This window comes from Pteropus medius, unplaced genomic scaffold (genome assembly GCF_902729225.1).
Source record: "Pteropus medius unplaced genomic scaffold, Ma_sr-lr_union100, whole genome shotgun sequence".
Classification (NCBI taxonomy): domain Eukaryota; kingdom Metazoa; phylum Chordata; class Mammalia; order Chiroptera; family Pteropodidae; genus Pteropus; species Pteropus medius.
Genome location: NW_024340692.1, coordinates 12,367,739 through 12,383,951, shown reverse-complemented (window position 1 = coordinate 12,383,951; position 16,213 = coordinate 12,367,739). Strand labels below are relative to the sequence as shown.

Here is a 16,213-nt window from a genome sequence, read left to right as displayed (position 1 = left end):
AAACCTGCTTGAACACTGCAAGGTTTGTTTTCACCTGAAATGCACTTGCCTGTCCATTCCTACCACTATCCCTCTACCACCCTCCAAGGCCACATAAATTCTTGGCACATACTAGATGTTCAGTAAATGATTGGCTGGGTGAGTAGATGGAAGAATAAAGCAGGTGGAGAGGTTTTTGGCCCTTGTTTAAGATGGGTGGGTAGATAAAGCCTTCCATCAATACCCCAGTTGGCGAAACTCTTGTCTTCCTCTTGAATATCTCTCTTGCTCATTTTCTGTATGCCACTCATGCAGTTCCTCTCCACTTCCTTGCATTAGAGTGATTTGCCATATCTCCTCCTGGAAGATCATGCTCCCCTCAGTCTCCCGCAGCCCTCTAATGAGGCAAAGCTGATGCTTAGCAGATAACAGATTCTGACTGGCTAATTTGGGGACATAGCAGTAACACTCATTGGGACTAATGAGTGTTTCAGGCCAAAGGGCCTTGAAGGAAGAAATGAGCATCTAACTCTTTTTGCTCTGGTGTGTTTTGGCTACAGTGTTACAGCCACAGCTGCCAGCATTGGAGCTGCCGGTGTGCCCCAGGCTGGCCTGGTGACCATGGTGATCGTGCTGAGTGCTGTGGGCCTGCCCACTGAGGATGTCACCCTGATCATCGCTGTCGACTGGCTCCTGTGAGTTGGAATAATTGCTCTGCCTCGGCCGGATGAGAAGGCGGGCTTCCCAGCCATGCAGAATCTGCAGTTTGTCATCATTCTCTCCTCAGATTGCCCAATTAGCCATCTGTTGCTGCTTTAATTTCTCTCTAACCAGGCCATCTGATAACGTGTTTAAAAATTAACTCCTCATAACTTCAAGTAGTGATTTTTAAAAAGCCAGTGATCTCTATTAGCTCATTATACCTGGTAATGCTCAAGATTAGGAGCCAAGTATAGGACGAGATAAACAAAATAATGTGAACAAGTCGAGCAAGGCCTCAGTCATTCCCAACCTTATAGACCACCCTGGCCTATCCCAGCCCTGTGTCACCCTCATAGTTTCAAAGTCAGCCAGTCTTCCCAAGCATCAGACCATCAGAGGCACACAAGCAAAGGCTGGCGGTAAGATTGATTTGGGTTTGATTCCCTGTTCAGTGTCTTCTTACTGACTGTTGACATTGCATAAGTTCCTTAACTTCTCTGAGGTCCAGTGGTATTATCCATGAGATGGGAAAGATTCTGTTGGTGTAAAGACTGAGTGAGCTAATATGGGAGGAGTGTCTAGAATAGTGTTTGGCAAGCAGTATATGCTCAATAAAAAGCTAGTTTTATTGTTATATAACTACAATGAGTTGCACCATTCAGGTCTCAACCAACAAGTCTATTTCTTTCTCTCTCTCCCCCTCACCTTCATCTCTCCATCTCTCTCCCCCTCCCTCACACACACACACACACACAAAATACACACAGCTAAGAAACATAATATCTGTGATATGTTCTGGTAAGAATGTACCTTTTGTGAACCCCAAAGTTAAAGTTAGAATGAGCCTGGTTCCTAGCTCTGTCCTTGGTTGATATCCACTTTGTTCATTGTTCTTCCAGCACCTAGGGTTGGCTCTCTCCTCTGGCCATTAGGGGTAAGTGTAGCTTCATAGTGAGCCTTCACCCAGAACCAGCCCAGGCTTACTGGGGCATCCAGTGTATGTAGTTTGCAAGTGAAAGCTGAGATGGAAGAAAGGAAAGCAGAAACATTCCATGATGGATTGAAGATACAGTCATGTCCCAGAAGGTAGAAGCTCCTATACCTGGGAAGCTGTGCCATGTGGGGCTCTCTCAGTAACAAGCTGGTTCTACAAGGCCCAACTGAGGCTGCACCTTTCTTGCAAAGGTACTCAACTATCGTAGGTACCTTTGTGAAGCCAGTGCTTCAGTTTTTTTTCCAAACGGTGTTGGTGGATTTTTCTCTCCTTTTCTTGATTCTTCTTAGAATCAGTGACCTTCACTTCCAAGACACCCAGAGAAGTCAAAGGTCCAGTCTGATCCATGGGATAAAAAGACACTAGCAGGTCCTTACTGGGGTCTAGCTCAATCTGTAGCCTTGTTCTAAATAACAAGGACATCCAGAATGGACATGTATAAGCATTGTTGACCTTTTCTGTCCTGCAGGTATAGTTTTCACAAGCATATTCATGTATATAGTTCCTACCAACAATGCTCTAGCATCCTGTCACCACTGTGCCTTTTCTACCTATATATCTTCCTAATTCCAGGCTCTCTGAGAGTTAAAACTGGCTGAGGGTACCTCAAGGAGCAAGCCATTCTCAGGCAGACCTGTTTTCTGACCTGAGCTCTGTGACTTCCCTGATGGCTTACTCCTGGAGTGACATAGTCTGGTAAAGAAATGAGACACACACACACACACACACACACACACACACACACACACACACACCCACCCCCAACCCCCCACCCCCTCTCATCCAAGTTCTCTCACCTTAGCCAAAAGAGAGCCCGGAAATGCCCACAAGACAGAGGTTAGAGGTGAAAGTCTTACTGAATTTTGACCCTCCTTCAGCTCCCCCAAAATATCTGTGAAGACTGTTCACATTTCTTTGGGAAGAAAGCAGAATTTAGGGGGATGGTGATGAATCTAGGGGAATCACTGTGACTTATTAGGAGCACAGGCCTGGGGGAGCCTATTTGCTCATCTGTCCCTATGAACCACCTTCTGCCCCAGGCCTGAAAGAAGAGGAGCCTCTAGCCAGCCAGCCATGAGGACAGCCCCTTCTGCATTTGCTTAACATAATGCTTCAAGTCCTTTCTTTGTTCCAGTGGTGAAGGAAAAAGAAATCTGGGCCTGCTGTCTGACTCACTCTCTCCCTTCCCCAGAGACCGGTTCAGGACCATGGTGAATGTCCTCGGTGATGCTTTTGGGACAGGCATCGTGGAGAAGCTCTCTAAGAAGGAGCTGGAGCAGATGAGTGTTTCGTCCGACGTCAACTTCGTGAACCCCTTTGCTGTGGAATCTGCGACGCTCGATAATGAAGACTCAGACACCAAGAAGTCGTATGTCAACGGAGGCTTTGCTGTAGACAAATCTGACACCATCTCATTCACCCAGACCTCACAGTTCTAGAGCCCCTGGCTTCAGATGACTGGGAATAATAAAGGACATCTCTTAGCAAATTCAAACATTAAGGAAAAAGAAAAACACTAGTGGCCAGTTGTACATTTGACCTGATATACAGACCTCCAGATTATTTTCTATATTTGGATTCACAGCTTTCACTCTCCAGGTTCTAGGATTTGGGGGTAGTGTAAGATAAAATGAAATTGACTAAAAGGAAAGCTGTATTATCTGGAGTTTTAAAATTTTATGACAGAGTTGCTACTGTTGGAATAGGTTAACAGATGTGAAAGAGAAATTACTTTCTCATGCACAGACTGGTGTTAGGGTTTTTTAAAAAATATTCTGTCATTGACTACAAATTTTTACTCGGGCTTTCTATTGGCATGGATTTCCTTTGATGTCTCACGTTTTTATGGATTTTAATGTATCTAAACCATCCCCCTCCTCTAGTTAATGTGCCAAGTTGTCCATTTTGAACTCATCTCCAGCCAATTTCAAAGAAACTGCTTTGAAAGAAAACAGACCAGCACAGTTCTGCAATAACAGTTTTAAGAAAGACGTCGGGTTTAGGGGGAAGGGAGAAGGGTTCTCTTTTCAATGTACTGTATTGGGACACTGGTAACTATAAAATCAGTGTTCAGTATAGAGCTAGATATATATATGTATATATTATTTTCATATAATTTGCCAGACAGAGATCAGAATTGAACTGTCAATGTGAAATAAAGAGCTTTCCTTATACTTGAATAATAACTATGATTCCAATCCAGATCTACTTTGGGGCTTATCAGAATTCCTCTCTCAGGAGCACTAGAGTGAGAAATGTTGTTCGATTGTCTCATGTCTGTGTATCAGACCCAAAGCAGAGATGTATTATGGTGATGCTCTGAGGTGGCATAGCCATTCATTACAACTTTCAGATTCTACTGCTGGGAGGGAATCCATATTGGCTCTTTATAAGATTACATACAAAGGTGTCACTCACATAAGGCTGGATGTGTTTTTATCCAACTGGAAGACTACATTGTTCCAAGGTCAGTTATGCCCACTTAAAAATGACAGTACTGTGCCCTTTGTACCCATCAGGGCCCAAACAACAGTGGCAAGCTACCAGCTAAGTTGTATTTTAATAGGGATTTAATGGATTGAACAAGCCACATTGACCAGAAAAACACTATCCCTACCCTGGATTCTTGCAGAGTAAATCCCAGGACATGAGACCAATTGGTGGTTCAGGAAACTTCTTCCATTGTAAGGCAGTTATCTCCTCCAGGGAGGATCATTCTAAGTGACTAGTAGTCTAGTAATCTTGGCTGTGCTCATTAAAATCCATTGCTTGTCATTCTAATTTATGAAGATAGCTTATTAAAGTCTGTGCTTTAGCTCACATCTTGTAAATAATGCTTAACATAAACTTGTATTTACACTGAGATCCAAAATACTCGTGTTTCTGCAGTATTGAGTAGCCAATTTAAGCCTGTGCTTTTGTATTTAAGAAACCAGAAATTGTGCCAAAGATCATTGAAAAGTAAATAAATGCTCTGTATCGACCGCCTGCATTTGAAATCTACAAAAGAATGATACTGAATTGGCATGTAATTATCATAAATCTGAACCAGTAATTCAGTGTTTTTAAAATCAAATAGTAGTATTGTTTATAAGGAAATAAATATGAATATAAATGCAGTTGAGTCAGTAATTTATCTTAAGCTGAATGGTTTTACCCCTTGGCAGGTTTCTCTGATTTGAGGCACTAGAGTTGGCAGAGCTGTTCATGAACTGCAGGCCATCTTTGTTTTGGAGTCAGTTTGTAACCAGCCTCTTACACTGTGCTGTTAACTCATCAAAGAGAACAGTGTTCCATTTCAATCTCAATAAACATTTCCATCATTCTTTCTTCCCCGCCTTTATCTTTATTCTTTTGTCTCACTTACATGGGTGTGGGAAGGTAGAGATGTGGTCGGTTGATTTAGATTGTACACGGATTATTATTTCCAAAACTTTATGCCCAAGAATGAAAAAGCAGAGCTTAAGGAAAAGTAATTCTTCTGTGTTAATCAGTGGGGATTATAAAGCTGAAATACAGTGTCATTATGAACAGTTTGCCCATACTTCATGAGTGAGATGGAAGGGAAGGTAAAATTTGGTTAGAAATTACTATAATGGGAGATAGTCTGGTCTCAATATCATGGTGACTTGGTTTCGCTGAAGGACCAGTTCTGCCCTCTGAAATGTGCCTATAAACTATGAATGGATGTATTCAGAGAGCTTTTTTAAAGAGATGGCACTGTTCTGCCTGGAACCTGAGTCATGAGAGGGGTCTGCTGGTAGACCCACTAGTTCGTGATAGCCCACAAAGGAGTGGACAGCCCCCTAAACCTCACTGAGATATCTTTTTAAAAATGCTCATCATTACCTGGCCAAACTAATTCAGAATAGTTTTCTCTTTTGGTAATGTGGGATAAAATACTCAACAACTCCTTAGATCTGTTTGGAAGATACAATACTGATCTTGCCCTGAGGAGTGGTGTTATCGGCTCTGGAAAATGACTTTATTTTTTAACAAATCTTAGTGAGCCCACTGGGTACAAGGCCTTTTATTTAAAATATATCTCATTAGAATAGTATGAGGAAACTGTATTCAGCTTATAATCCGGCAGTGGGCCAGCAACAGTGTTTTTTTGCAGGTGTTTGAGTGGACGCACAGTTCCAATCTCTTATCAGCTTTGTGACCTTTGCCAATAATCTAGGCCTTGGTTTAATCTGTGAAATGGTGATAAATCTTGCCCTTTGAGATTGCTTTAAGTAGTTAATGAGAAAATGTATATGATGCATTTAGTGGAGATTGTCACACAATATGTGTGATAAATGCTAGTGCCGCCACACACCCCCCACCACCACCAAAAAAAAGCCCTACACCACTCACCCCCTATATACATGGGTAATCCATAGCAATGCAACTGCAACTGCTATTCAGTGTCTCAGGACCTTTGTCACTGATATGATTAAGGATTGCAGCTCTCATCACTTGGTGTTAGCTGAGTTATTAGAGCAAACAGTACATCCAACCTAATGAGACTTAATATATGAACTCTCATTCTTTGAAAAGGTTTCATTTAAAGAGTGTAAACAATATCTTCTGTAAAATATCACATGGGAACTAATCAAAAGTGTTCGCCATCCTTTTTCTGTGGCCTGACACAGAGAGGGGTTTGAGATCAGGCTGCATATGTGAGGCCAAGATGCACATTCATGTAGCACCCCTTCATATGTCCCAAAATTAGGTACAACATGAAATTCGCTTCTGCCATCTTTGCCTGTAAATCTTGTGTGACTCCTCTCCAATCTGAGACTTTGTTCTGGGCCCCACATGGGGCTTTTTAATACCCTCTGTAGTAGGAAATGTACCTCCCTCCCCTACAATCTTAGATTTTTTTAAATGAAAGCCATATAATATAAACAACAAGATATAAACCTTGTTAAATTAGCTTTGAGAACAATATATTGATCCATATATGTCAAATTAGGTGACTGCACCTAAGTATATGAAGTTATTGACCATAGATGGAGATGATTAGGGATATTTCTCAATGGCCCAAGCTAAATAATGCCACAAAACTCCTACGCAAGCAGTAATATCTAACCACACAATTTCTGTCCCATTTCCTCTCTCACTAGGAAAAACCAATGCTATATGTGATTTGGAGAATGTACCCTCAGGATTACGGAGACACTTGTGGTTTCATCTGTAAACTCCACATGGTCTGCAAATTTAAGATACCACAAAGTTCAGAACAATTATTAGTAAACCCCTAAAGCAAAGATAAAATCAATATCCCTTTTGTTATTCTGGTTGGTAAAAAAGGAAAAAGGAAAGCAGTGGCCTGTTCTGGAGAAATCTGATTTCTAGATGGCCTTGCTGGTCTCCAGCCAAGAAACTGGCCTCACAAAAGCAGAACCAGGATATTACCTAGAGAGAAGCTTGCCCCACAAAAGTACCTCTTATCAAAAGATGGAGTTAAGGAAACCTGAAACTAAAATACAGAATCAGCCAAATTCCAGATCTGGGACACACACACACACACACACACACAGTCTTCCAGACTCTCGACTCTGGGTAGCAGCAGGAAAGTTATCAGCAAGTTTATAAAGATGTCACATTCTGGTCCCTCACTTCAGGGCAGTTGAGGGAATGCAAAGAAGGATTGCGTCACCTGGGAATTTCAGAGTCAAGTGTCTGGCTGTGAGTCATTTCTGGAAAGAAATGAGGAGTTTGGAGGCCTGGCATTAGCAAGGATCTGCTTTAGCTTGTCCAGACCCTGTGGAAAGATACATTTTCCAAGGTGAGGATAAGACTGACTGAAACGAATTGAGTGATCCCAGGAGGATAATTGCAGGGGAAAAGGCACCGCTCTGTCATTGCACAGATGCTTTATTTCATAGACACACTTTCACAAAGTACTTAAGGCATGAACATTTTAAAGGTAGCTTTGATCATCCTCCAAGCATTGAAATGTAATTTTCACTTAAGGAGTCTTCATGTGGTGTTTCCAAGGTCATCAGTTTAACTTAGCAAGAATCATAAGAGGCCAGAAGAAAGCTTTGTCTGAGCTGAGGACTCGGGGCGGGGAGGCGGGGATAGGGGGGGACAGTTTCTCCAAAATGAATCCAAAGATAATGAAATGTCCAGGTCTTTGGGAGACTGGGTAGGTCTGACAGGTGTCAAAGAACTGCTTCTGTGTAACTCAGAGTTATGTTATGAATAAAAGCAATAGCAGTTAGCAGCAGAGAGACACTGGATGATCCTTGCCTAACACTTGCTTTTGTCTTCACAGCATGCCAAATTGACTTTAATTCCCAAGGCTTACAAACTAATCCCCCATTTCCTAATTTAGCCAAAAAGGGTAAGACAGACAAGAATGTTTCAACTTTACATTAAGCACACAAACTCAAGACTCTTTGCTCAGTCAAGAGGGGCCAGTTTAGTTAGAATAACATGCCACTTGAAGTTAATGAGAAAATTAGCAGTACAAACAACAAGGCAGACTCAGTGTGCAAGTATATTGAATCTGCTTTTCTGGCACTAAGGGAAAGTTTGCTCCTGTATCATTCCAAGCAGACAGCTAGATTATCTACCCTATTCTTGGGTATAATCACCTTTCATAGAGATGACACTCTAAGGCAGATAAAGGTCAGTTTCTTTTAAGATATTGACCTCCTCACTACTGCAGGCACTGAGTGAGGAGTTTTCTCCTTGCCAGGATGAATGCAGGAGAGGATGAGATGTCATGACTGCAGGAAAAAAATCCAGCAACAGCAACACAGAAGAAACTCATTTTTATTTACTTGACAAATGTTTATTTACATGACAAATGTTTGCACTGGAGTTACTATGTGGCAAGTACTGTTCTTAGCACTTAAAAAATATTAACTCATTTAATCTCAACAACAACGTGAAGTAGGTACTATTATTATCTCCTTGCCATAGATGAGAAACTGGTACCAAAAAGAAAGGTAAGTCACTTGCCCAAGATCACACATCGGACAGGTGGCACAGCAATTGGGTCTCCAGCGTCAACATTCTTTACCAGGCATTGAAAGCCAAGGAAGGCCAGAAGTGCTAGAATATTAATTCTAACTCAAGTCTGGGATGGCCTAAAATTTTCAAGATAAATAATAATCATTGTTAATACTTACCAAGTGTTAACTACATGCCTGGCACTATACTAGGTATTTTACATGCTTGATCTCATTTATTCTTCCCTTCGGGCAGGTATTGTCACCCTCCATTTTCCAGATGAGGAAATTATGGCTTAGAGAGGTTGGGTAACTTGCCCAAGTTCACACAGCTGGAACTCAAACCTGATTCCAAAGTGTGTGTTTCTAACCATTGAGATATGATACTTCAAAATGTCTAAAATTTCCATGCAAATAGGAAAAAAAAAAAAAAAGAAAGCAGAGATAATCAAAAACTTCCCAACAAAATCCAGAACCAGATGGCTTCACTGGTAAATTCTAACAAATATTTAAAGAATTAATACCAATCCTTCTCAAGCTCTTCTAAAAAATAGAAGAGGAGGGAACATTTTCATACTCATTTTACAAGGTCAGCATTACCCTGAAACCAAAGCCAAACAAGGACATTACAAGAAAAACAAAAACAAAACTACAGGTCAATATCCTTGATGAACATAGATGCAAAAATCCTCTACAAAATATTAACAAACCAAATTCAATAGCACATTAAAAGGATTGTACACCATGACCAAGTGGGCTTTAATTCTGGTATACAAAATAATAATAATAACAATAAATAAAATATTAAAAAAATAATAATAATTCTAGGATACAGGATAATTCAACATAAGCAAATCAATAAACGTGATACACCACATTAACAAAATTAGGTATAAAAATCATTATGATCATCTCTATAAATGCAGAAAAAGCATCTGACAAAATTCAACATCCTTTCATGATAAAAACTCTTAATGAATAGGGTACGGAAGGAACGTCCCTCAACATAATGAAGGCCATATATGATAAACCCATATCTAATATATTCAATAGTGAAAAGATAAAAACTTTTCCTCTAAGATCAGGAACAATATAAGCTCCAAGGTAAATCAATGTCTTCCTTGTAAAATCCAACAGGCATTTTCTCAGTCATTAATTTTTACTCTTTTGCAGTATTTGTCACTGTTAATTAGCTCATTTTCCACTCAGTTCTCTTCCTTTGATTTCTAAGACATTATTGGGTTCTATCCCGATCCTCTTACCCCATTCTTCAACAAGCTTTGTAACCTCCTTTTCCTGCTGCTCCCTTCCTGTGGGCCTCATCTCTGCCCAATGGTTGGCCTGTGGCGAACACACAGGGGACTCTCAAATATGGAATGAATCAACAAGCTCCAATTTCTTTCGGTCTCTCTCTCCACACTCTCTCCACCAGAAATTCATCCATTATTATGGCTTCAAATGCCACTTCTATTCAGATGATTAACAAAAATATATACCTGCAAAATCTATAGCTGCCTTTGGTTTCTCCTGCCCTGACCTCCCAGCCAAATTTCAGATCTACATTCCTAACTTCTCTTGGACATTTCCCTTTGACCTTTGCACCATCTTTTTAAAACTGAACTTATCCATAGTCAAACTTGTAAATTTCTTCTGTATTCTCTCTTTCCTAAATCAGGTGTTGTGTTTTCAAAATCACCATTATCTCCACTGCGACCTCTGATCATAACAATTTCTTTGACCCTCTTTGACCCCAAGCGGTTGGTGGTGACAAGGCAGGTCTACAGAGGTTCTTTCATTTATCTGAATCCCACCCCGCACTTGGGTGGGAGCCTCGTAGTGACAATGCTGCATCCTTGTGAAGTGGTTCGTTCAGTTCAGACCTATATAACTGGACATGGTACATTCCTGCACTTCTCTTCCCATGTAATTCTTAAACAAATAATGTGTACTTTGATAATCCTCAATTCTATTTACAACAATGAGATCTTCAAAATAGTAACAAGATTCAGAGGTACCAACAACAACAACAAAAAACTAAATCCAAGAGATGGCTCCCATTGCTTCTGAGCACCTACCCTGCCTCACAGTACCCCAATTCCCAGTAATTCTGTTCCCTATCTGGCCCTACTGACAAAAAAGACACCATGAAAAAATCTCTCTTCAAAATGTTTTACCTGGCCTCCTCTATTTTGTTCTTTTGTTCCTGAGCTCATTTCACCTCATGTCTTAAAGAATGTAGATATGAATGTGAGTCTACGAAATGAAGTACACTGTGTCCTTTTATCTGCAGAGTAATTATTGTCTCAATCAATACTTCATTCCTGATGATTAAATAGTTCACCTTCATTTTGCAACTCAGCCTAGGCCTTCTGACTAAACAGTGTCTTCTTTAAAGGAGCCAGACTCCCCATCCCCTGCCACACACACACCATTAAAATAAGCACCATTAAAAAAAGTTGCCTAGTGAGGTTTAATGAGTCCCTTTTTCCTCTATGACCCTCCCACACCGTCTAGGCTCTATTACCCTAATTTCCAGACTTCTTCAATAGTCTCCCTGCTGCCACCCTCTACCCACTCCCAAACCACCCTGAACAAGATCATTAGATTAACAGTCGGCTTTCTCATACCAAAACTCTAATGGTTTCTTATTGTCTACAGCGCTAAGTCTAAAATACCAGGCCCAGAATTTAAGATACTTCATAAGATATCCCTAACGGCTATTTTCTTCTTCTCCATTCACATATCCTTCATTAGACTCCAATTTCCTCACTTCTCCCAAACCTCTTCTCCACATAGACTTCCTATTACTTAATGTCAGAAATACATTCTTGGCCCTTGGCCCCAGAACTACATTATTTCTTACCTCATGGAACCTAGAGAAATAACAGTATTTTGGTGTATAATCAGATAATTCCTTAAATTAATCAATATGAGACTTGATTACAACATAATGAAATTGAGTTCCACAAACTTGAGTTAATATTACATCATATTGTTAAATAAGAGTCAAAACTGATGGCTGTTGGCAAGATCAGCTTCAGACCAGCTTTATGTGGCCATAGAGCCTTTTGTCGTCTTAGATTTGAATTTGAAGAATTTGAACACCTTGCAGGAAGTGGAAGGGGTGAAGTTACACTCTCCATTTCACCCCAGCCCCCATTACTCACCATTATTTCAAACCCCACTGCTTCCAACAGTCACAAATCCTGCCTGGTCCTGAAGGCATTTGAGTTTGCAACACCATTGAAACATCTCATTGCCCTAAGAAGTCTGAAGACTCCAGGAAGGCACAGGTTGTATGTTATACTCCTTAGCATAACTTGTCTCTTATTTCACAGGGCCCAGTGCAATACTGAGCACAGAGTAGGAGCTTAATAAATACAAGTTGAGTGATCCCATGCAAGGCTATGGAATCAATTTAATTATTTGTTAAGACTGAGAGACTGCATGTCTCAGTGAACAAAAGATGTCACCATTCACCTGTGTTGAACTTCCCTTATGCAATGACAAATGAACTTTCATGAGGATGAGCTCTCACCAGGAATCCAGCACTTCCAACAATGACACCTATTATATTCAGTCTATTCCTGGAAGTCATCCCACTAAAATAGGTGTGATATTTCTCTCAGTTTAAGATACCAATTTAGGTGTCAGTTCCTGGAGGAAAAGGAACAGGGAGGGATATTTATTTTGAGGTGAGAGGTGGCTTCCTAAAAATGCCATTTGCAAACATAATACTCCAGTGATGGGAAATAAGAGCAGAAAGCATCTCTTGTTGGCCTAAACAAGAAGTGATTAACCTCATTCCAACTTCTGTCAAGAGACCTTAGTTGCCCTGTCACTCTGCTGAAATGCTCTGAGTTCATTTTTTTAAAACCCTTTGGGTTGAATTAGCCAGGATGCACCAGCCTCAGAGACAACCAGGGGACAACCAAGGGTGGCAGAAAGTGGAAGGAAGAACATGAGGTTTGGAAACAAATAAACAAGTGTTTGGAAATTGCCTCTGATACACATTGTTTTCCTGAGCCTCAGTGTCCTTAGCAAAAAAAGAAAAAGAAAAGAAAAAGTTTTCCTCAAATAATTAAATGAGCTGAGAATAATAACAGCTAATACTTACTGAATACTTACTGGGTGCTTATTTCATGCCAGGCACTGATTTAAAGTGCTTTAAATGTGTCGACTCATCTACTTATGCCAATGTTATGAAGTAGTTACTATTATTGCCTCCACTTCACACAGGACACTGAGGCATAAGAAGGTTATTTGTCACTCAGCCAGTAAATGGCAGAACCAGGATTCAAATCTAAGTGCTTTCACTCCAGAGCCCCCAGTCTTCATACCTAAATGATGATGCTCTAATGAAGCACTTGATATAGTGGCTGGCAAACTGAGGCACTAAACAAAGGGACGGAAAAACGAGAGGGGCAGGGAGGCGGGAAGAAGGAAAGAGACCTTTACTCCATTTCTTTACTGGGATTCCAGTTGACCAAGGTCAGGCAACAAGATCTTTAAAAGACAGTCACTCTCCCAAGCCCCTCAACGTTGCCCTTGTCCCAGCCTCCTCTGTGGTAGAACTTAGAACAAATCACCCTCCACACCCACCCAGGCTAAGCAGGACACTCAGTAACGTACCTTGGCTGGTGCAAAAGCATCCCCAACCAATCACAAACCAAAAGCCCAAGACCCACCACGGGTATTTCAACTCTCTTACCTTAGAGCCAACTCTTTGCCTGGCCAGCGGTCTTCCTTCTCTTTCTTCATTTGAAAATCCTAATTCTGGTGACTCAGCAGCCCAGCAGCCTCAAACCCCCTTCATTTTGGGGGCAGGCCATGAAATGCTGAGTCACTCAGTGCTGCCATCTCAGAGCTCCTGGTATCGAAATAAAGATTAGTGCCCTCCAGCACGTGATCCTCCCACACATACAAAGCAAACCTAGCCATGCATTATGTTGTCTTCCATCTGTCCTATTGGCCCATATGGTCTTCAAGAGGAGGCAAAGCTGTGGTCACCACAGAGCCAGAGAAAGCAAACAAGCCCCAACAGGTGATTTGGATGAGTAAATGAGGATACTATGGGCTACGGGCTACTTTTAAAATAAAGATAAGAAAAAAGAAAAATATATACTTACGGGGGGTACTAGAGGATCACTATAAAAGACACAGAATCCCAAGGGGAAATTTTCAGAGTATGAGCTCCTAACTGTGCTGAAGAAGCTCCCTCGAAATGACCCAGCCACCCTGAAAAGAACTCATTTGCACCAGGAAAAAGCTCATGTCCTAGGTATGACCTTATTTTTGCTGCATTTCCTAGTTCTGAAGATGAAACTAAGCAAAGACTCCTCTGATGAACAAAGTAATTATTGCTGCCCCTAGACACAGTGTGGCGGAGCAGGAGAGAGCACACCCCAGGATCCTGAGAGTCCCAGCTCTTCTCATTGTCAGCAGAGTTCCCAGTAAAGGAAAAGAAAGGAAGGGGTTCTCTGAAACCTGCACGGCCCCAAGGAATGCTGGGATGGATCACCTATTCAGAGAAGGACAGCAGTCCCATCAGGCAGTGCTAATAGATTCATTGGTCACACGCAGTTTAGAGGGCACGTCCTTTCCTCAGGTTGCCCTCACAGAGCCCAGAGGGCTCCTATAATGGACCTAATTGAGTAGAGCCATGGCCATTATTGAGAGTGGCCAGGCATTTGGGGGCTAGGCTGAACTTGCACATACAACCCATCCATCCTACACTTACATTTAAAAACCAACCACCTTCTTTTATGTTAAACCTATCATGTACACTCTCATTTTTAAAATCCTATTTATAATTCAAGGTCTATAGGCTTCAGGTAACTTTGGGTCAGTCAGGTGACCATAGGGAAATGGCTTTGCTGTATGGTGGCTTTCACTTGGAGGGCCCAGGCTCTACAAGGAAGAGCTTCCCATGAGCCTCTACAAACTCAGTCCTGTGAAACATGTTTGTAAAATGTGGTCCAGGCTTTGATAGATCTGCAACTGTGAAAGTCAAGAAATGAATAACTGTCTACGGCCATACCACCCTGAACAAACCCGATCTCATCTTATCTTGGAAGCTAAGCAGGGTCGGGCCTGGTTAGTACTTGTATGGGAGACCACCTAGGAAGACCAGGTGCTATAGATGTAAAAAATAAAAAAAAATAAGGGATTGTAAGCTAACAAGGTCCTTGCAATCTGTGAGGTCAACCAAGGGTTGCCTCACCTAAAAAAAAAGAAAAAGGAAAAGAAAAGAAAGAAATGAATAACTAACAGAAGTAAGACAGGTGGGAATTTTTATTATGTTTAATGACAGATCTTCCCAAAAGAATCCAAATCCCAATGTGTCACAGAATGAGTCACATTATTATTTACTCTAAAAGCAAAATATCTCAACTGCAATCCTGGCCCAATATTACTCCACAAAACTGAAATAATTCCTTGAGAAATAAAAAATGGCAAAAGAGGAATAATTTAAACAATAGAGCTAGCAGATCAGAAAAGAAAGTAAGAAAAAGGTAGATCAATTTGTGAAAAAAAAAAAAAAGACTTTAAATAAGAATGGGTATTTAAGATCCTATCCCTAAACTGAATTAAGGAGTTATGCTCAAACCATTTAAAAAAAATAGACATGAATGTCCCAGAGTATTTGAACAATAACTGACATAGGATACCAATTCATTGGAACTGATTTCCTGCAGCTGTTTATGTCCTTCTTTGAAAGTGGCTCTTTCCTGAGAATTATACTATATTCTTAATGTAATATAGTATTTTTTATTTTTGATGACTACTGAGACATCAAAATAAATTGAGAACTATAGTTTCACTCACTCTGAGAACATATAAGCAGGTGTAATTTAAGCACGTTGTCTGTTTTCCAAAGGTACAATGCTTGTTGTAATATACACCTTTACGTGGATGAAATTCTGAGAGGAGGATAAATGGGTTTTATTGTTTTTGTTCTGAGAGGTTTTCTCTCCTTTAATTTTTAACTTCCTTGTCCTAATTTACCTATGGACCAACTCCTATGGTCATAATGAGAAAAGAAAATTTGACTCTTCACTTACTCTTCCAAAAACTAAAATGGTTTGAGTGTTTGGTAGAGGGAAGTATTCAGGTTATAGTCTGAAGGAAAGATGAAGGTTCCCATTTTCGGGTCCCCTTTTCTCTGAGTCTACACCCATGAAGACAAATGTGCCCCTAGTCCCACTTAATCCCATCCCCTACTCTTCATGCTCCTTCAAACTGTGTAAGTATTTCATAAAGACACTCTTCTAACTAATTTTAAATCTGGTTTTGGCAGTCATATTTACAGTCTATTTACTTAAAGTAGATCTTTCAGAGAATTATTTGAGGAAGCTCTTGTTCCTCATATAAACGTATTAGGAATTGGTGGACAAAAGGAGGGGTAAAGACAGAGGAGGAGTGGTTTAAACTACAGTCCAAAGAAATTAGCCTCCTCCTATAAATGTATCATAGAAACTGAACTTTTAAAGTAAGATCTGAATTCTCCAGATGTAATTATCCATTTTTCTAGGTTTTCAGTGGACTTCATGTAAATCAAGCCTAACACTAAAAAACAAATACACAC

The 16,213-nt window shown here is 40.6% G+C and overlaps 2 protein-coding genes and 1 pseudogene across 7 annotated transcripts in view; 2 read left to right on the top strand and 1 right to left on the bottom strand.

The window, feature by feature from the left end:
• SLC1A1 (solute carrier family 1 member 1) overlaps positions 1 to 5,006 on the top strand; it is a 69,358-nt gene extending 64,352 nt beyond the window's left edge. The window contains exons 11-12 of the mRNA XM_039885201.1: positions 540 to 674; positions 2,868 to 5,006. Of these exons, the coding sequence (XP_039741135.1) occupies positions 540 to 674; positions 2,868 to 3,114 (382 nt within the window). The 3' untranslated portion in view covers positions 3,115 to 5,006. The remainder of the gene's footprint in view (positions 1 to 539; positions 675 to 2,867) is intronic.
• A 4,517-nt stretch (positions 5,007 to 9,523) lies between these two features.
• SPATA6L (spermatogenesis associated 6 like) overlaps positions 9,524 to 16,213 on the bottom strand; it is a 52,458-nt gene continuing 45,768 nt past the window's right edge. For all 6 annotated transcript variants that reach the window (XR_005657641.1, XR_005657633.1, XR_005657664.1 and 3 more), the window contains 2 exons: positions 13,337 to 13,495; positions 9,524 to 12,282 (listed from right to left, as the gene is read on the bottom strand). The gene's annotated coding sequence lies outside the window, so the exon portion shown is untranslated. The remainder of the gene's footprint in view (positions 12,283 to 13,336; positions 13,496 to 16,213) is intronic.
• LOC120599807 (uncharacterized) lies at positions 14,652 to 14,770 on the top strand (annotated as a pseudogene).